General features: G+C 39.2%; 2 protein-coding genes across 3 annotated transcripts; one reads left to right on the top strand and one right to left on the bottom strand.

Annotated features, from left to right (window-relative positions):
- Positions 1-604: 604 nt before the first annotated feature.
- On the bottom strand, positions 605-2,907 carry LOC129112661 (E3 ubiquitin-protein ligase TRIM39-like). Its single transcript, XM_054624853.1, has 2 exons — positions 2,817-2,907; positions 605-2,679 (listed from the first exon to the last, which is right to left on the bottom strand). Exon 2 carries the CDS (start codon positions 2,675-2,677, stop codon positions 1,046-1,048), a length of 1,632 nt encoding a protein of 543 aa, XP_054480828.1. The 5' UTR covers positions 2,678-2,679; positions 2,817-2,907; the 3' UTR covers positions 605-1,045.
- A 3,423-nt stretch (positions 2,908-6,330) lies between these two features.
- On the top strand, positions 6,331-19,990 carry tspan11 (tetraspanin 11). Of its 2 annotated transcripts, XM_054624567.1 has the most exons (9): positions 6,331-6,420; positions 8,036-8,143; positions 10,013-10,204; positions 12,819-12,893; positions 14,326-14,430; positions 14,897-15,055; positions 15,311-15,397; positions 16,521-16,645; positions 18,450-19,990. In XM_054624567.1, exons 2-8 carry the CDS (start codon positions 8,057-8,059, stop codon positions 16,596-16,598), a joined length of 783 nt encoding a protein of 260 aa, XP_054480542.1. In that variant the 5' UTR covers positions 6,331-6,420; positions 8,036-8,056; the 3' UTR covers positions 16,599-16,645; positions 18,450-19,990. The 2 variants fall into 2 exon arrangements, with proteins under 2 accessions (XP_054480542.1, XP_054480543.1); XM_054624568.1 differs by lacking the exon at positions 16,521-16,645.
- The last annotated feature ends 313 nt before the right edge of the window (positions 19,991-20,303 follow it).

A 20,303-nucleotide genomic window follows, 5' to 3' on the forward strand; every position in this document is an offset into this window, starting at 1 on the left:
CGGCACACGGTATACAGGAGGATGAGCCGTCCAGATAAACATCCGTGAAAACATCATGACGTGACGTCACTGCACCACTGACTGTGACAAACGAAACATTAAATAAAGATAATAAAACATTAAATAAAGATATTAAAACATTAAATAAAGATATTAAAACATTAAATAAAGAGAATGAAACATTAAATAAATTGAATAAAACATTAAATAAAGATATTAAAACATTAAACAAAGAGAATAAAACATTAAATGAAGATAATAAAACATTTCTAGCAGTGGGGCTGGAGGTTAGATATAGTTTAGTTGACCTTAATGTCACAAGTTCAAACCCCCTCGATGTATAAATGTCTTTGTGCGAAACACTGAACCTGCAAACTGCTCAAACAGTGGTGCTTTTACTGTAATCTCTTGATTAGTGAAATGTTTGAAGGCACTGTATTAGTCAATAATGGGGGTAGGCTTTTAAATGCATTGTTGTGAAAAGAAATGCAGTATGTCTATGGTCAGGAGTTGTTCAAATGCTTGATGAGTTAAATATTAGGACAGATCTCACAGGTAGAAATGACATGACAAAATTAGTCTACACATGTAGTTTATTCTGCCAGATTTGTCAAATGCACAAAAGCCACTGTAAATTGCAACAAAGAAAAAAGCAAAATGATGAATATGTTATGCATTCTTTATGGTCTTTATGGTGGCAAAACATGTCTGACATGTGATTTAGGAAAAAAAAAAATCCAACCAAATTATACATGACAGAGCAACAAAATAATAAAGTAACTTTACAATATATCGTTATAATTGAACACCGCTAACCCCAGCCGTTGTAATAGAACAGGATCAATATCACTGTGCAACATTAATATTATTACACAAACAGAAAGGTGCACAATGTATGGCTAGAAAACATCTCAGATATTAAAGAGGATAGTTTGATTACTGATATAACATTTTACATTTGTTTTTAACACTTTAAGCAGATTTGTTAAGTGTGTTAATAGAGGCCGATGTTATTTCTTCTGTGGGCTTTAAAGATGAAACTAACTCAGTGTGTTTGAGTTACAGGGGTTATGATGAGAGGGGCAGAGTTAGCTCCATCCGTGTTGCCTTGAACACAGAAGTACGGATAAAGTTTCTCTGTGAAGTGGTAGCCAGTGATAGAATAGATATGCGATTTAGAATTCACATCATAGAAGGAAACCTCTCCTTTATTATAGTCTACAAAGATGCCCACCTTCTGAAGCTTTTCTTTCAGCGTGAGTTTAACCCTTGGTGTTGTAAATGCTTTATATATACCCTTTAAAAGCCCAATGGTCCAGTATGCATTCTTTACTGACAGAGCTTTGTCCTGCTTTCTATCCACAGACTCTCCCACCACTCCAACAAACCAATCAGTTTTTCCTTTCACTTGCACCTCAAAGTAAAACTTCCCTGCTGTGAACCCCTCCTTGGCCAAAACCTCTGGATATATTTTAAATCTCTTTGGACTGGTGGGAAGATCCAGTTCTGTGTCTGAATTTCTCACTTGTTTCCCATCCTGACTTATGACAAGTTCACAAAATGCTGTGTCGGGGTCAAAAGTCAAGTCCACGGCATGTTCTCTCTTTCTTTTCATTTTGATCTCAGGAAGCTCCTCCATTATTTCATCAACTCTCCGTTTCAGGTGAGTCACAGCACTTCTCGCTCTCTCAAAAGACAGGTCGCTGTGAACGTCAATGTCGACCCAGTCTGTGTTTAAAGGAGAGCACAAGGTTGGGAAACTCTGGAGAAAATGATGGTGATCCTTAGACTGTGACAGCAGCTCCAGCTGTCCGCTTCTGCTCTCCAGCTCAGCGACCTCCATCCTCAGCTCTGTGAGAAAATCTTCGGCCTTCTGCTTTATTGCTCCGTGCCTCTCCTCTATCACTTCGACCAGCTCGGCCTGGCTTCTCTGGATGGAGCGGATCAAGTCTGTGAAGACCTGCACGCTGGCTTCTTTCTCTCTCTCAGCTTCTTTCTGGCTGACATCAGGTACCTTTTCAAACTCATCTATCTTCTCGTGCCTTGACTGTTTCATCTTTTGGATATTTGCCATCGTCTTGTCTTTTTTTGCAATCGTTGCTTCATATTCTACCTCAAGTGGGACAACATTGTGGGTCTTGTGATCGGTTTTGATGCACAAGACACAAATGAAGGCCTGGTCGGTCCTGCAGTACAATTCTGTTATCTTGTTGTGCTTCTTGCATGTTCTGTCATCAAGATTCCTCACTGGGTCTAATAGGGTGTGGCCCTTGAGACTAGCAACTCTTTTATGTGGCTCGAGGTGAGCTTCACAGAAAGACACTAGACACGTCAGACAAGATTTAACAGCATTGTCCTTCATGTCTGAGCAGATATCACAAAGAACGTCTTCTGCTTCAGGAAGTTGTGGCTCTGGAGCTGAGCCTTTGACTTGAACTAACGTCTTAAACTCAGCAGCTAACTCAGATATAAAAGTGTTGATTTGGAGCTCAGGTCGCGGGGAAAATTCCCTTTTGCATAATGGACACTGGAAAATGTCATTGGCATCCCAATACTTGTCGATACATGCTCTGCAGAAGTTGTGTCCGCATGGAGTTGAGACTGGCTCAGTGAAAACATCCAGACAGACAGAGCAAAGGAACTTCTCCTCTGACAGCAGACTGCTGGCAGTTGCCATATCTGTTCAAGAAGTAGTACAAATACAATTACAACTCATACAACTCAAGTCAATGTGGCAGAATATTCTGTATACATCTCATGTTTGAAGAGAAACACATAAAGGCAAAAGAACAGTTGAACTATATTATCTATCTTACCTGAAAATGGAAAGCTTTAAAAGCGGCTGCGAAAGCAAACAAAACTTAAGCAAATCTCCTCTTTCAGTTTCGTTTCAGCATGGTGAGGTTGGTCAGAGCTCCTCCCCTGATCTGTAAATATACACTTCCTGGTAAAAAAATTAACTCTTTCGACTCCACTCACTTGAGCAATAGCAGCCCATTTGTAAATAAAACATCATCCCCAAATTCAGTTTTTACTTATTGCTTATTACGTTCATATCCTACGAATGATAGGCTAGTCTTGATATGTTCACAATTTATTTTGCACAGATGTAATTTCTCCAAAGTAAAACTACTTTTAGAACATCTTATTTCATATGAAAGAAAGAAAGAAGTTCACCACAAAATAATGCGAGCAGCTCCGTGAGGCTCTTTGGGCACAGTGGTCACAATGACAAAGCTAACATGTTGTCACTAAGCAGATGTGTTTGTCACGTTCAGCACACTAAATGGCACTAGACATCAAGTAGTCTACAGCCGAGGGGGATGGGAATATCATAGTTTTGAAGGCACATGATCATGGAACAACATTAAATATTGACCTGATGATGGTCCTGGAGAAATCAGTGAGGCATCAGCAATGTATTACAATGCATCCTGAGAGGGGGCATGAGTGTCTGCAGTGAGATTTATGGCAATCCATCCAACAGTTGTGGAGATTTCCTCTGTTCTCTGTCCATCTGTTGATTTAGTCATTTGAGACTTTACTCCCCTCAGAAATCCCATGGACAGATTGCCATCACGACTAGTGTTTCTCTGGAAAGTGAATTTCCTGCTTCACCTCTATGGTGCACTCTTGGTTCATGTCCAAGAAATTTATCAGATTATCCTCTGAGAATATTATTAGTCCTTCCTGGTTTTTTTTCCTAATCCAGTGCACAGAAGTAGCAAAGAGGATTGCACGGCCTGAGAGTTCTCTATTTTTTTGATAAGATTGTTGTAGTCTGTAATCTGTCTGACATTTTCTTTTATCCGCCTGAATTGTGCTGTAGATATCAACACTTTTGACAGCCCTTCACAACATGTAAAACTATTGTGCTCTCTTTGAGGAGGCCAGGCTGTGATGTGGCTTCCAGGTGAGTCTGACCACAAGAGGTCAGGCACAACAAGCAGTAGCTGAGTGGCTCAAACTTTACACCATTGTACTGTTACAGGGCACTCCTGGAACCTCTGGTTTACACAAAACTAGTGATTTAGTTTGAAAAGACAAACACACACAATGCTCCAAAACAGAATAAATTATCTGTGAAAGTATCTAGTCCCATTTGTCATTTCAATTAAAAAATGTCTCTCGAGCAAGATCATTTTTCATCCCTTTATTTAAATTCTTCCACTTATTTTCACACATTTAAACAAATGTTCATCCACTGTGTGCAAACTTTTCCTTCTAGATAGGCAAAAATCCAGGCAAACAGATGTTCAAACTTGGCAAGTATAATGTGAAATGAAATGAATGGATGCATAACAAGTGCGCAAGTCTTTTTTCGCTCTATTTTTAAACACATCCCCCTATTGTCTTTGCCCCTCATACAAACACACATGCACACACCAATGCACATTATGTTTACTTACCCCTGAACCAGTTTGTATTTGACATGCATGCTCAGTCATGTCCTGCTCTTAACCCCCCACCCCCTCTGTGGGAGAAAGCATAGCGGGCCACAAACTAACTCCAGTACAGCAGAATGAGACGCAGATGCCTTGGCCTGGCATAGAAATGAGCTGGCTTTCAGGGAAACCTCATTTCTGTTTGTTCTGCCATGTGTCACCTATGCAAATATGAGGAAATGGGAAACAGACAGGCTCCAAATTCCTATCCATAGGACTGATGATCTTGTGTACCTTTTCCATGTTCTGGCTGGATGATGTTTATTAAAGTGACCTAATGGATGACATCCTCCCCTAAGTAATGTTGTTTTGGTAGACTGATTGTCGGCAGTCCAGGTGACCACTGCAGAGTTCCTCCCCCTGCAGCTATCATCTACTCCTAATAGCTTGCAAGCTTATTTAATTACTGAGTAGGAAAAAGAGGCAAATAGTAAGGAGTCTGGTTTGGTTTGAGAGGAAGTCTTGCTGTGATGCCAAATCATGATTACATAAAAAAAAAAAAAAAAAAAAAGAGGACAGGGAACAGGTTTTCAGTGACTTTATTTAGAAGATATTTTTGGCTTTTATGTCGAGTTATTATTTTAAAAAGTTTGGTGTCCTAATTTCCCCTTGCCTGTCTTTTACTTTCACAATTATTTTCGTCATACAGAGTTACATCTTGTGGGGGTTTGTGTATAGTTCCATTTATTTGATGATTACAAGACTTCTGACTAAGAAAAAGCAAACAGGTATGGACAAAGAAATTAATGTTGATCTGCTCAATGTTGAATACCAAATATCCATCTCCCCCTTTGGGATCACAGAGGTCATTTTGTAGTCAAGTCAACAGAAGGGGCTTCAACTTTTCATTATATAGTTTGTTGTGTGCCGTGCATTCTCCCCTCTTTTATTTCTGTTTATTAATGTACAACTAATTTAGAAATTCTTTAGGGCATATGTGGTTACATTGTTGCCAAGGTTGTGCTGTTAATGGCACGGTGGTATTCAGCATATCTCGTGGTTAAGGGTAGCAACTCAATTTCTTTGTGTCACTCCACATTGTGACCCTTTCCACAGGTTAACACTGTGCTGCCTTCAAGGGCAGTCAGAAAATCGGAAATGTTCCTAAAATAAGTAAATAAACAATTTTATGTTTTTAGGTTTATGTGTGTGTGTGTGTGTGTGTGTGTGTGTGTGTGTGTGTGTGTGTGTGTGTGTGTGTGTGTGTGTGTGTGTGTGTGTGTGTGTGTGTGTGTGTGTGTGTGTGTGTGTGTGTAGATATATCATATATATGTAGTTTTTCGGTCTACTTGCCCTGGTTCTGCAGATGGAAGTAACGTTAGGTACGACTACAGTAGTAGATACATCTGCTGTCAGGCTGCACAATCAACTCTGCTCCCAGCAGACCACATGACACATGACAATAAAAACATGACAATAAAAACCTGTGCAATACAATACACTGTACAATAATAGTTAAAATAGTTTTTTTCTGTCTGTAAATATTATATTTCAGTTATTGTTGTTTTTCTACTGTTTTTATTGCTTATTTATAATACTTGTTTTTTTTATTTTAATTTTTAATTTTTATCTGTCTTTCTTTACTATGTCTCTTGTGTGCACTTTACTCTATGCTGCTGTAAGCCTGCTAATAACTAATAAAGGATTATCTTATCTTATCTTAAATCCTGTACTAAGCATTTATTATCTTTGTTTTAGCTGGATGTGAACATGGTCATTTACAAATAAATTTAGTGTAAAAAAAAAAAAAAAAAAAACATTGCAGCAAATGCTGTTTTGAGCTCTACGACTTTGGTGCCTTTGTGGTAGGCTATTTCACAGTGTAAAAAGTAGGGTAATGATTACACAACTTTGAAAATACGAGCTGCCCCTAAAGGCATCATCCACACAAACCTCCTGTAGCACACTGCTGCGGCGCACTGCGATCTGACGGGAATAAACACAACCAGGTTATTCACCCCTAAACACCGGTCAGGTGAGTCTGATTTGTCGTTGACGTCAATGCAATAACATTAATGCATGTATTGTTTCTGATCCTGTATGCAGTATGATGACGTAGTTAACATGCAATCAAAAACAATCAATTTATTTCCTCTCATTTACATCTAATTTAGTTTAATTTAACCAGGGAGATAGCTTTGGTTTTCGGTGCCAATGCATGTATCCATATCTGAGGTGTCTCTTGTTTTATTACTCAATAGACATGGTAGTGGATTACATTTCTTTTTAGGGTGCTCACAGCATGGAAAAGTACAAATAATCCATGTTAAAACAGGTCACACCCAGGTCTGGATTATTATTATGTGGTAATATATCACACTTTTGATTTTTAGTGCTATGAACAAGCCAGATTAAACTCAATTAACTTCCATTATTCTTGTAAAGATATAGTTTTCTTAAAATCTGGGCAAATAAAACCAAAATGTTCTGCTTGGCTAAATGCTAGGATGAACCAACCCTAAAACCTGGTTAATTATAATTATTAATCCAATACTTCCCCAGACAAATACAATTTACCCTTACTGTTTTAGACTTGCCTTATACTTTTGATGGATTATGACTCCCTGGTCAACAAACACAAAACCTGCAGAGACCATTTCCTTTGGTGCTATTTACTTAAAAGATATGGTGTTGATCGATTTTTTTATGGGTCTAAGTACTTCCCATCCCCTGGCCTTTTATTTACAGAACTCAAACTCAAAAAAGTTTTATGGACTATTGAGTGCTATCAATAATTTAGTGGTTTGTGGCTATAACAAGAGGAGATGATATTGTGAACTTGAATGTTGCATCACTTAACATGTAAGATGTATCCAAATAGTTATAGTAAATATATATATATATATATATATATATATATATATATATATATATATATATATAGTAGAAGGAGTTTCATTAAGAAACTATTTAAAATAAAAAATGTGCAGTTTCAGTGTAGTGACAGGAATGTGACTTTAGTGTGTTGGTATGATTCAAGTTTTTTCAGTCACACTAATGCCCATGAGATTACTTACTATTGTGTGACCGGCGTGGATGTGCTGTTTAGGAGGAGTGCAAATGTGACAACAACACTTCAGTAAATTAGTTTTGTAACTTGGTAAAGCATGCAAACTGTAAACGACGAGAAGGGGATTTGATGTTGCTGCTGAGATGTTGCTTTTGTTGTGACATCTGATAGGCAGCTGCAACCCTTTGGCAAACACAATCCCTCTGATTACTGGCGGCACACATTTAATGCAGAGCTGTCAATTGACAGTGAGCTGAGAAATTAAATTCTATTAATTGTTATTGATATTCTAACTTTACATTTGGGGTTGTATTAGGAACATACACTTGCAATTTATTTTACACGCTGTTTTGAGAATACATTCTAACGAGCAAGTTTATCAATTTGTTTGGGATTCACATTTTTTCTTTTTTAATCCTTCTTAACGTTTTGGTATTAAGGGGAACATTTAGGGATAATCATGAAAGTGTGAGGCTAATCATTCAACTACAGCCATGCAGTATCAAACTTGTTGCTGTAAAATGTTGTTTTTCCCATTTATCTTCCTCTCTCATTGATTTTAAATAATCTGCACTTTCAGAATTGATCTTGTCAAAGGAAGATGTCGGCGGTTTATAAAGATGAGCAGGAGGACTGGCTAACGGTGTGTCTCAAGTACCTGCTCTTTGTTTTCAACTTTCTCTTCTGGGTAAGTAAGAGCTGTATTTAGTCTACTTTTTAAGCTCAATCACTTTACCATGGTTATACTTCATCTTCATCTTCATCTATTCACTTGTGCTTACTTGCAATGCGGTGCTCAGACAGCATTAAATAAGCTTTGAAATCAACAACTTTTGACAGCCAATTCATCGCAGTAACATTGACAGGTCTTGCAGTATAAAAAACAAGACAAGTATACTGATTAGAGCTCAATTTCACCAGATGTTTTTTTTAGTAAAAGCATAACCATGATTTTGTGCTATAGCACAGTAAAATTGCCTCAATGTTCCTTTAAAACTGCAGGCAGAGAGGCGTTGGAGTAAAAGGAGCCCTGTAGAATCAGGGAGAGGATTAAGGAGAGTTCCGACTGAGAAAAAGCTGAGCTATGGACTTGGCCCGAAGTGAGTCATAGATTATTTAGGGCTTGTCAGTGTTCGCTGGGGAACAGAGTGTCAGACTGGCTCTCTGCCACTACATTTTATGATACTGCATTTCGCTGCTTAAAGTGAATACTCTTACAGCTACTGTGCAGAGTATCGGGGGTCTTTGAAACAGTTTCAAAGTCTTGAGGGAAAGAGAATATTATATATATATATATATGTGTGTGTGTGTGTGTGTGTGGGGAGAGGAGAGAGAGAGAGAGAGATTAAAGAGAGTAGAGGGATCAAGCTTTCCATCAGGCTTGGGTTAACGCTCTGACACCACCTTAAAATTCATCCGCAAGGTCTCCCTCTCCTCCTTGGGCCAAAGGCTCTACTCTATATTGTTCCTCAATTAATTTTTTAAGACAATTTTTTTTCTCCCACCAGGCACCATTATAACATATTGGTGCCTGGCATTTCCACCTATTTTTCTCTTTTTTTCTTTTTTAATCAACAAAAAGCAGTATACAAAACACTCTGCTAGTCATCTTGCTAATACATATCAAGTCCATTCCCTCTTGACGTGGACGTAGCGGATTGGATTAATGCATGCCTTCCTAATTAGATTTGAAACAATTTGTATTCAGTAAGTGGTTTAGATCCTGGATTCAGATTTACGCCTCGGTTTTAAACTTGTTAGAAATAAATAAAAGTCCTAAATATGCTATAGTTCTAGACGAGTCATCTCCCTCAGGTCCCTGTTTATCCAAGTGGTACTCCTTCGTCCGGCATGTGTTTTTGTGATTTCTTTGGGATCTTGCTTTTGATGGAAATGGAATGGGAGGATGAAGGGGAGAGACTCTCTGAGGCATTTCCTCTGCGCCTGCCCTTTCATACTGATGAGAGGAACAGATCCTGGACGCCACCCCGGGTCATCCGGGATTGTTTTGGAAGGAAGTGCCCTGACTTGACCTGATTTTGTTATTCTTTATGCTTGGTCAATACTCACTGTTTCTCTTTCTATTTCCTGTCTTTTCATTCTTATGACCCTTTCATGTTGTTGCATTTTGTGACTCATCTAATCCCACTGAACCTACTTCCTATTTGTCACTTCCTGCCCTGTACTAACTTAACTATACTTTAAGTCTTTTATTTGATATGACACACTTAGTGTTTTCACCATATTTCATTACATTACAGTCATTTAGCAGACGCTTTTATCCAAAGCGACTTACAGGAAGTCCTTTCTTTGTTCAAGTCATCATATCTCCTCTTTCTCCATTTTATAACTCTTATCTTTCCTTCTCTGAAACCTTTTGCTACACCCATGTCAGTTATCTAGTATCTCTTTTATCTTTTACCAACGGGTCTGTAAAGCACCTTTAAAACCGGAGTTCCACCAACCAATGGGTGACGTCACAATGACTACGTCCACTTCTCATTTATAGTCTTTGATTCTAATACAGGCGCCACCTTCTCTCTCCTTTCTCTTCCAGGTGGGTGGAGCAGCTGTTTTGGGTGTAGGAGTCTGGACACTGGTGGAGAAGAGTGACTACTTGAGTCTGCTGGCCTCCAGCACTTTCGCTGTCTCGGCATATATCCTCATCCTGGCCGGAGGCCTGGTGGTGGTTACGGGCTTCTTGGGCTGTTGCGCGGTCGTTCGGGAGCAGAAAAGCTGTCTGTCCACGGTGAGACAGGGGACACATGGGGGGGGGTTAGATGGTAGTATGTTTGTGATGGTGGAATGTGAAAATTGACAAATTCATAATAGTTTTTTTTTATGCCTTTAGAAAAAAAACTAAAACATTTACTTGTACAAAAATGTAGCATCCATCATTAAAAATACAAAGGAGGGTTGTGTTCTTTGAGAAGGCCAAAGTGCAGGTAATAGTTCATTCTCTAATACCCTTGAATAAGTAGCTGCATTGTAACTTGAAAGTGGCAACAAAAGACTACAGTTTTACCTAGAAGCTAATACATGTAAAAATCACAGAATAAATCACATTTACCTCCAATGATGAATGAAACATCATCACTGTCAGACTTTTATACTCAAACTATACGGAACAATTGACCATCCATGACGTGGGCCTTCAAACTGAACATAAGCACTGAACATCCGGTCCATTTCGTCCCTTGACAATTCCAATAAAGTTTGTTCAAAGAAGTTGACTTCCTCTCCAATATTGACATAAAGAGAGGAAGGCAGCATAACTTTGTCCTATAAACCTCCATTCACTGTGACTGTAAATTGCACTATACACAGTTGTTTGTAGTTTACTGTTGTCCATCTGTCAATCCCATTCTCCTGAAAGCGATATCTCAGGAACACCGTGAGGGATTTCCTTAGAATTTGGCACAAACATCCACTTGACTCAAGAATGAACTGATTAGAATTTGATGGTCAAAGGTCAAGGTTACCTCACATCTTTCTGACATTCTTGTGAACGCGATATCTCAGCCTCAGCCTTGAGGGAATTTCATTGCACCACGCACAAACATTTACTTCGACTCAAAGATTAACTGACTAGTACTTTGTGGTCCAAAGGTAACATAACTCTAGAATTCATCTGCTAATTATGACAATTTCACACAAATGTCTGCAATTCATTGGTGGAAAACATTGAACTAACCTTCTGATGTAGAAAGGGTGACGGTTCCTTATGATGCACATGTTTAAAATGATGTTCAGCCGCACTTTCTCATAATTTATGTGATTTGAATGATCATGTGGGCAACAATGCTGATGATCCTAGATTTTCGTGTCTACATTGAGAGGATAGATACTCGCCCGGATGTATCCAAAGGGTGGCCTCTTCTGTGCAACTCCATAACATGGAACTCCTCCATGCTCTCCCTGGTCTAAAGTCTTTCACTGGATGTTGAAAAATGTCCCTGACATGGACCTTACTGTCCTCATTATTTTACAGAAACGGGGCCCAGTGGGAGAGAAGCAGGCGGGAGAGGTTAATGTTCACTGCTGCAGGACTATTTTTAGAGGTCCATCTATCTGCTGTTGATGGATGGAGCATTGGAAAAAAGTCAAATGGGGGCTTGCAGGAGTGCAGAAGCTGGATGTGTACAGGATTTGGAGTCTGTTATGCACTTTGGTTGAATACCAACTGTGTTAATGGGCTATTTATAAATGAGTTTTGGGGAGATTAATTAGTGATGCCAGCATGTGTAAAGAAGGGTTAAAGTTATAATTTTGTGTGGGCTGCAGGCAGACAAAGACAGTGTGTTTTTTGTTGTTTTTCTTTTATCTTGTAACCAGGAGATACCGAGCACGCTGTGCTTGTGCGCGACAAAATTACTGCAAAGTGCAAGCGTCACATACATATTAATTCAGTGAGATTATTGCTCCCCTGCGGCTGTTTGTTTGACCAGCAGTTTGCCATCATCACTTTGTTTCCAGAGTCACAGCAGGCTGGTGTGGTAGCATCTGTCTCTGCATCAGGGTCTCGAGCCAAGCAGCGCTGTTGATGCTGTCAAACAGTTGTGTGTCCCGTTCTGTGACAGGTGGGCCTAATTAGTGGAATGTGTTTTGTTTTTTTTGCATTACATGGCACGGATGTGTATTTTGGTTGTGAGAAAACTGTAGCTTTTGATCTCGCTCATTCTGCAACTGTCTGCCAGAGCAGCCTAGATGTGTGGGCGATCTGTTGGCTACAGGTTTACATAACTATGCTCAAAACACGCAATAGAAGGATAAAGGCTCTTAGTTAGAGCCACCAGTGTATATTTTAGTTTTTAGTTCTGAGGCATTGATCTTCAGTTGTGGTTAATTACACTAATCTGAAGCGTGATCAATTATATTCTTTGTTTCCCTGAGGAAACGAGGAATATAATGCATAAACAACAGCATAAATAAAGGTTTATGCTGTTGTGGTGATTCATATTTAATCAGCGGAAAATTGAGGTTTTTTTCCCCTGAGATGCTGTTTTTTTTAAGTTTATTATGACAAAGAATTGGAACTGGTTTCAAACAGCGTGGAGAGCTCTATAAAAGATGCCCCGAGAGAGATCTGATTCTACTGCCTGTCGGATTGATTTCTGGTTTGTCACTTTTTGTGCGTCGCCATCTGTGTTTAGAAGTGACAGATGCAGCACAGTGACAGCTGATGGAAGTTTTTATTGAGCCGTCACGAGTGTGAGCAACTTTCTGCAGTGAGTTGGGTCAGCCGAGAACTGTTCTGATGACTACGAAGCTGAAATGTCTGGATGTGTGGATTTGTCTAATTTGAAAAGTTTTCTCCCTTATTCTCTCTCTCTCTCTCTATCTGTCGTGTTTCTCATTCACAGTATTTCTTCTGCCTGCTGCTGATCTTCCTGATTGAACTGGTGGCTGGAGCACTGGCTTATGTTTACTACCAGAGGGTAAGTGAAAATATCCTTATGTTTCTTTTTGTAGCGAATAGAAAATGGTATGCAGTCAGGCAGTGAGGATGTTTTGCTGAGTGAATGTTTAAATAGCTTTTTTTAATGTTTGATGTTACAGATTGTGTTGGCCCTGTGGGTGAGTGTTCAACGGTTGTAAAATAGAGACTAAATAAGTTTTTCTTCTGCAGGTGTTCAACTTATCTCAAAATATTCTATCTGTGAATAGTCGCTATGCAGGGACACAGACTCCAGGGCATCACTATATACTTTGAGGATGTTAACAAAGCCATGTGCCTTCCAGTGAAGCTACATGAATACCCCCATTAGTCTGCTGTGTTGACCCTCTGGTTTTAGTACAATCAACCTATTCTTTTCATAATTTTTGCTCTATGTGAAAAGGTTTCCCAGTGGTTTTGTCTCAAAGGTCATAGATGATGATGAGTCACTGGGGAATCTAGAGTAGATCTTTTTGCTTGCTTTTTTTTAGGTCGTCACTATTTGCCACCTGCGCTGAGTATTGAGTTCTGGAGTTTATCTGTTCTAAGGATCTTGTTTTCTCACAAACATCTGCTACGACTGCAAAGAGCACCATGCTAATAATGGAAAAAGGGTTCAGCACAGGATAGAATCACTTTAAAGATATGGGCTCTCATCTTCCCTCTCTGTTTGTGTGTGTGTGTGTGTGTGTGTGTGTGTGTGTGTGTGTGTGTGTGTGTGTGTGTGTGTGTGTGTGTGTGTGTGTGTGTGTGTGTGTGTGTGTGTGTGTGTGTGTGTGTGTGTGTGTGTGTGTGTGTGTGTATGGATGCACACAAACATCCCCACATCAGAGGCTTTATTTGAAGTTCATTTGCTACAATGTATTTCCGCAGCTCTCACCGATGCGTGGGGGTTGCTACTTGTTTATCTTGTCCTAAACCACCTACTCTTTTGCATTTGTCAAGCTGAACACTTCAACACTCTTTCACATTTTTTGCCTTGCTACTGCACATTATGTTTTCTGGGGTTGTCCGTCCCATTCTCAGGAACACCTCTTCAAATTCAGCCTCAAATTTGGACTCAAGGATGAATTGATTAGAATTCTCAAGTCAAATGTTACTGTGACCTCACAAAACATGTATTTTGCCATAACACAAGAATTCATATGTTAAGTATGACAATTTCACACAAACACAAGACGTAACAGTGTGGGTGTAAAATGCAACTTTACTGTTTTTTGTTTTATTTAATGCGTTCCATGTGTAATAAATGAAGTACCTCTTGGTTACAAAATCCATTTTGTTCTTTCCCATAAAAACTCCCCCACCTTCTCTGGCTCACACACTGTTTATCTGTCTGTGTCTCTCTCTCTCTCTCTCTCTCTCTCTCTCTCTCTCTCTCTCTCTCTCTCTCTCTCTCTCTCTCTCTCTCTCTCTCTGTTCCTTTTCCCCAGCTGAGTGAGGAGCTGAAGCAGCATCTCAACCAGACGATGACAGATAACTACGCCCAGCCAGGGAGGGAGGCCATCACATTAGCTGTGGACAGACTACAACAGGATGTATGGACTATGTTTACCAAAAGACTTTCCTTGTTTTATATATAATTATAGGCTGGACCTTTCTGTAGCTCACATGCTCAAGTATAGTCACACTTTGTTATAAACTTGTTTTCCATGACTCATTCTGCAGCTTCCATTTATGAAGTTACATTTCAAATGATACGCTTAGCTTTAGTAGGAGGAAGTGCTCATAGCTCTGTGTTATTGGGGTTGGCTAAAAATAACTTCCAGAAATGACTAGTGAAATATTAAAATATCATAACTAAAGTATTTTGTTTTGCTAAAGAGGAAAGAAGCCACTCCTTATAGTTGAAAGAATTGTCAAAGGTAATACAATAAAGATTTGAAGAAGTGGTTCCAGCCAAACAACTGAATCTGGTTATAAAAACTGGCCTAGTTATAAGAAGAAAAAAAAGAACACGGTGTGACATGAAACCAACTCCTTTCCTCTCTCTGCTCTCTCCAGTTCAAGTGCTGTGGCAGCAACAACTCCCATGATTGGATGGCGAGTGTGTACGTTTCATCAAAGCAGGCAGAAGACAGGCTGGTGCCCGACAGCTGCTGTAAGACCATCACCCTTCGCTGTGGCAAGAGAGACCACCCCTCCAACATCTACAAGGTGGAGGTCAGTGGACTTCACACTTCTGGGAGAAAACAATAAATAACTTACAGACACAATATATTCTGTCTTACTCATGTAGCATTTATAAACTTTCTATTGATTGAAAAAAAAAATGTCCTCCATACCGCCATAGGCTGCAGCATCCCAGCTTTAATAAACCCACATATTCCCTGCAGGATGTCTTCTTCTTGGCCGCAACAATTTGGAAGTTAGTCATGGAGAGCTTTGGATTTTAACTTTCAGCTTTTGACTCTGCAGGGTGGATGCATCACTAAACTGGAGCAGTTTCTGGCCGACCACCTGTTGGTCATCGGTGCTGTGGGAATAGGAGTGGCATGTCTGCAGGTAAGTAAACTATCCTATGTAGTTCAGATAGCTGTTGGAGAAGCAGAGGTGCTATTCTGCAGTCTTCATCCTGAGTAAACTGTGCTTTATGGAAGCCCGAATATTCTTTTCTCATATTTTATTCTTCTTTTTACCTTTTTTGTGTATGAGTGCTGCCCTTTTGTCGAAAAAATCCCAGACAGATGGGTTTTACTTTCCATTACTACAAATGTACCATCGCAGGTCAACGACCTCTAAATGGAAATTTTTTTCATCTCGCTCCAGTCCCTCAGTCATCATTATCTGATTTCGTTTGTTGCTGTTATTTGATTTGTCCCAGCCTGAGATGGACTCGAGCTTTTAAGCCTTTACAAAAGGACAGTGAGGCATACAGGGGGGCTTTTTTTTATGATTCTGTGCTGGCTGACAGTCCTCTTGTAGCTCTGCTCCATGTCTTGGTAAATTGCCTCGAGGGAAACTTGAAACCAAACAAACCGGCATTGATTATTTCTAGTGGTATTTGAATGACTTATATGATTATACATGCTGTTCAGGCTAAACAGTTTAATTCAGGAAGATGGGAACTGAGAATAAAGCCACACAGGATAACAAAAGAGGCTGAGAGATCACCAAGCTGTGACAAAGGAATTAAGAAGTAAAGTTTTCCATTAACCGTTGCTTTAATGAGAAGATGTTCTTTAATCCCCAAATGATTTTAAGGGATTACTCTTAATTTAAAGATAGGGTACTGAATATATAAAACATACCTGGAGAAATAAATGTATAGGACACAGTGCTATGTGAGACTGTGTGGTGTTATTTAACATGATTGAATCAAAGCATTATGTTTGCTTTCCTTTAAACTGCAGGCTAACTCTGTCTTTGTCTTCTGTTCCAGTCAGTCTAAATGTTGGTATACATTCCTGTCTCTAGTATCTGTTAGACTGAAATGATGTAGATTTGTTGAAATTCATGTTACGTCAGATTTTATGTAGTTTTCATCATTTTATCTACTTTTCATCCTTCATTTTTGGCCTAAACTAAATGAACTAAATGAAGTGTTACCACACTAATCTATCTATGGTGAATTGTACCGTTTGTCTCCATGTTTGTTTGTCTTTGTGTGCGTGTGGTGTTGCTGTAGCTGGCCGGGGCAGCCTTGACAGCCTGCTTTATTTATCTGCTCTATAAAGAAGAGGAGGAGGACTTCGGTACATTGTGATTTAGATCTAGAGCACCTTTGTGGGTTTAATCAACTGGAGAGACAAGGTTGGAAGGCATTGTGGAAATCTCATATCTGACTGCATGCTTGTCTTTGTGTGATTGTCCGCTCCGTGTTAAATGTGAAATCTGTGAGCTATGCATAGGAACATGTTTATGTTCTTGCATGGTCTTTAGCTCAGTGTGAAGCATGCAGCTGCCTGGCTTTGGCTGTATATTGCAGATTGTTGCTCTGTACGTTGTGATAACGGGCTGTTGTGGCTGATGGATAAGGATAAACACATCATGAGACTGGCTGCATTTATCAAAACTTACCTGCTTGTGCACAATGATGTTGTTAGCAAGAGTCATTTTCTGTATCTTTTATACAGAAGTGCCTTATCCTATAAAGAACTTTTTTTTTTGTTGATATTTCTTATATTTAAAAGTTGGTATCAGGAGTAGTAACCTTACCTTATTTTGATAGATTTTGTTTTAGAAGATGCATCATATACTTAAACTAAATTAAAATGTTATTCATACATCTACGAGTACAACATTCAGGAAAAGTGTGAGTGATGTTGCAATAGTTAATTGCGATCCAAAATCGCCTATCATGAACATTGATTCAAGGAATAATGATTAATTTGGACTCTGTTTTGGGTTCCCAAAAAAATAAGATTTTAGCAGACACCTGCCATCTAACAGGAGATAAGTGTTTTCTGTCCTTATTCCTTCATTTTGTTGCATTCAAGAAAACAAAAATAACTGAGAGGCAGTTTTTCTCACTTTTCCCCTCATGTCATGGTTCTCTGAGCCAAAATATATTGTTCCTACATATCCATCACTGGAAAAAGATGGAGAAGTATAATAAAAAAGATCTGAACTTGCCTGAAGAGAGATCGTTCTGAGTCGATACATAATGCAGACTCGCTCGATAAGGCTTTCTCAGAGGGCTTTTAGAGACTCAAAGATTGAATCTTGGCACTCGCCTGTTTATCCATCAAATATGGCAGGCCTAGAGGCACAGGTCAATATCCGTTCCTGCTGTTCTTCCTTTATTTCTGGACCTTTTTCCTATGGTAGTATAGAATAGTACATTGATTCTGTAAGTCATGTCTCATGGATTCTTGGTTCTGCATAGAACAGTGTGGCTACCCTGCTGCCAAGAGATTCCAGCATCAGATCACGTGTCTTTATGAACGTAGACACCTTCTGATCAGTTTGAAACAACAGTGTCTTTTTAAATTTTTTATAAATAATTTCTCTTATTACATTGACATCAGCAAAAGTATGCATTGACATGGTTGAACAGCTTTGAAAAGTCCACCAATTAAGCTTTTTTCTGGGTTTATCAGGGACACTGCAAGTAAAGTCTCAGTCTAAGTTATTAACTCATATTAATTGAAGTTTTTTCTATTTTTGAAAGTTGCTGCATACAACATTATAGTATAGTGGGTTCAGTCATCAGTTACTGCCAACATTAGCATTAAGGCAGACAAATCATTGGATACATTATATTGCTTGAGATGATCATCAGTCTAATCCCAAACTTCAGCAGTATTTATGAATAGTAGTTGTATATTTTTGGTGAACATTTGTGCATAAACTTTCCTTTTGACCCCTCCTCCTCCAGCGCTTCATTTACTATCTGCTTATGCAAGCCTGTGCACACAAACACACACGTTGCTGCAGTAATGGCTGCTTGACTCCTGCCATCCCCATAGTAACCAGCTACATTCTTCGCAGCGGTCTCTAACCCCCATCTAACCCGTCTCTGCCCTCACAGTCAATAGCGCACACATAGGCTTCCTGCAGTCTCCCATGGTAACACGGAGCAGCACCTTTTTGACCTAGCACTTCCTGTTTTCAGGTCTGTGGGATGGTGTTCACCAGCTGCTTGTACAGAAGGATCAAGATGGAGCCTTACTGAGTACACCAGGCCCCCCAACACACTATCCTCAACAGGGAGACGGAACAATGGCCTGCTAACACCTAAACTTCAACCTCTGAATCTTGAACTCTGACCAGCTGATCTAAGCCAAGTGCACAGACAATTTCCAGGTCGCCCACAATGCAGTCAGAAACAAATTGTGCCATTTTCACACCAGGCTGATATTTGCACTTATGTTACAAAGTACTTCAGACCTGGCTCATACATTTCTCGGCCCACTGGGACAACATGTCTGCTGCCATCATTGCCTTGGCTTAGATGCATGCTTTTGTTTGAGCAGGAAAAAAGAACAGGACATACAAACATACTCGAAAATGCATTCTTCTCTGCTCAACTAATGATGATCCAGATTGATTTATTATTTTTTCACTGTGCAGAGATTTCTATATATATATATATATATATATTAGTGTGTTTTTTTTGGGCCATTCCAGTTCTTAAGTAAGCTGAGCAACAACACATTTCACAAAGGTGTCACTGCTAATGAAGAAAGGTAACTTCTGGTTGTATATTTTGTTAACACAATGTGCCTCTTTCACAACTTTGCTGGTAAATGATTATGTATTAATTCTGTGCCTGAAATCTTAAAGGGAGCTGACAATGCACTGTGATAAATGGCAGCAAATGAAATGTAGTTTACAATCTTTATATTTGGAGTTTTGCCTTTACTCTTGAACACACCAACATCGATGTTGAACGGCAGGATAGTCATGAGAATGAAGTGCATGGCTTCATGAAGACATTCTTAGACAGAAATATAAGTAAAGGAAAACTAAGCTATTTTTCTCAAATTCTGCCAGATTCCTGAATTTATAACTCCACCTAGTGGTTGGCACTGGTAATACATAATGTGTGCAAAACTCTGACTACGCTTCAGAAGTTTGAATTACATTAAAATCAGCTATTTGTCTTAATGTGTGACACTCAAGATAATTATACATGTCAGATCATTTTTTACATCAACAAACATTACCTTCTGTGAATTTAAGACTTCATTACATCCTTCCCTAGAAACACGGAGGTTTCATACAGTGAAGAAGCTGACCTTTGTGAGAGCTAAAGCAAGGACTTTGTTCATTTTCACTGCCTAATCTGTCACTTGCCATCCCTTTCCCTGTAGCCATTGCTTATGGAACAATGAGTGGCCTTGTTGCCACAACACTGTAGAGTTGAGAAGGAGTATAAAGTAAGATAAATATGCTGTCTGGATATAGTTGTTTCTTTTCCAAAGATCAAAAGTGAAATTTTTTGTTATTTCTATCTTTTGCAACAATACAACCGAGTCAGTACTCTGTAAAAGGACCCCCCCCCCCCCCACATGATGGACTTACAAATGAAGGGTGCTAATGTATGTAGATGGTTGTTGATGACATAATAACATGACATCGGCATGTGCTCCATCAACTGACTGTGCTATTTCAAATATTGATATGAAACACACGAATAAATGTTAAAATATTGTTGCATTGTGTTGATGAAAGATAAATATTAAAGAGCAGTTTTAGACAGACGGCTATGATGCCATTATTGCTGCTTGGCACCGTGTAGTTGATGAGATTACGATGATTTATCTGGCCAAGAATATCATGTTTGTCCCAGAAACTTTACAAGTTATATACCGTATGTCACTTTTCCATGGACCCAGATAGTCAGTTTTAATCATTAACCACTAGAGGGAGACAAAGATTCTCCATTGGCAGTAGCATAGGCTTGTCATCCAATTTATTGTCTCAAAGCTGACCCAAGTGGGCCAGTTTGGTCTCACCGGACGCT

Source organism: Anoplopoma fimbria, chromosome 23 (genome assembly GCF_027596085.1).
Source record: "Anoplopoma fimbria isolate UVic2021 breed Golden Eagle Sablefish chromosome 23, Afim_UVic_2022, whole genome shotgun sequence".
Taxonomy (NCBI): Eukaryota; Metazoa; Chordata; class Actinopteri; order Perciformes; family Anoplopomatidae; genus Anoplopoma; species Anoplopoma fimbria.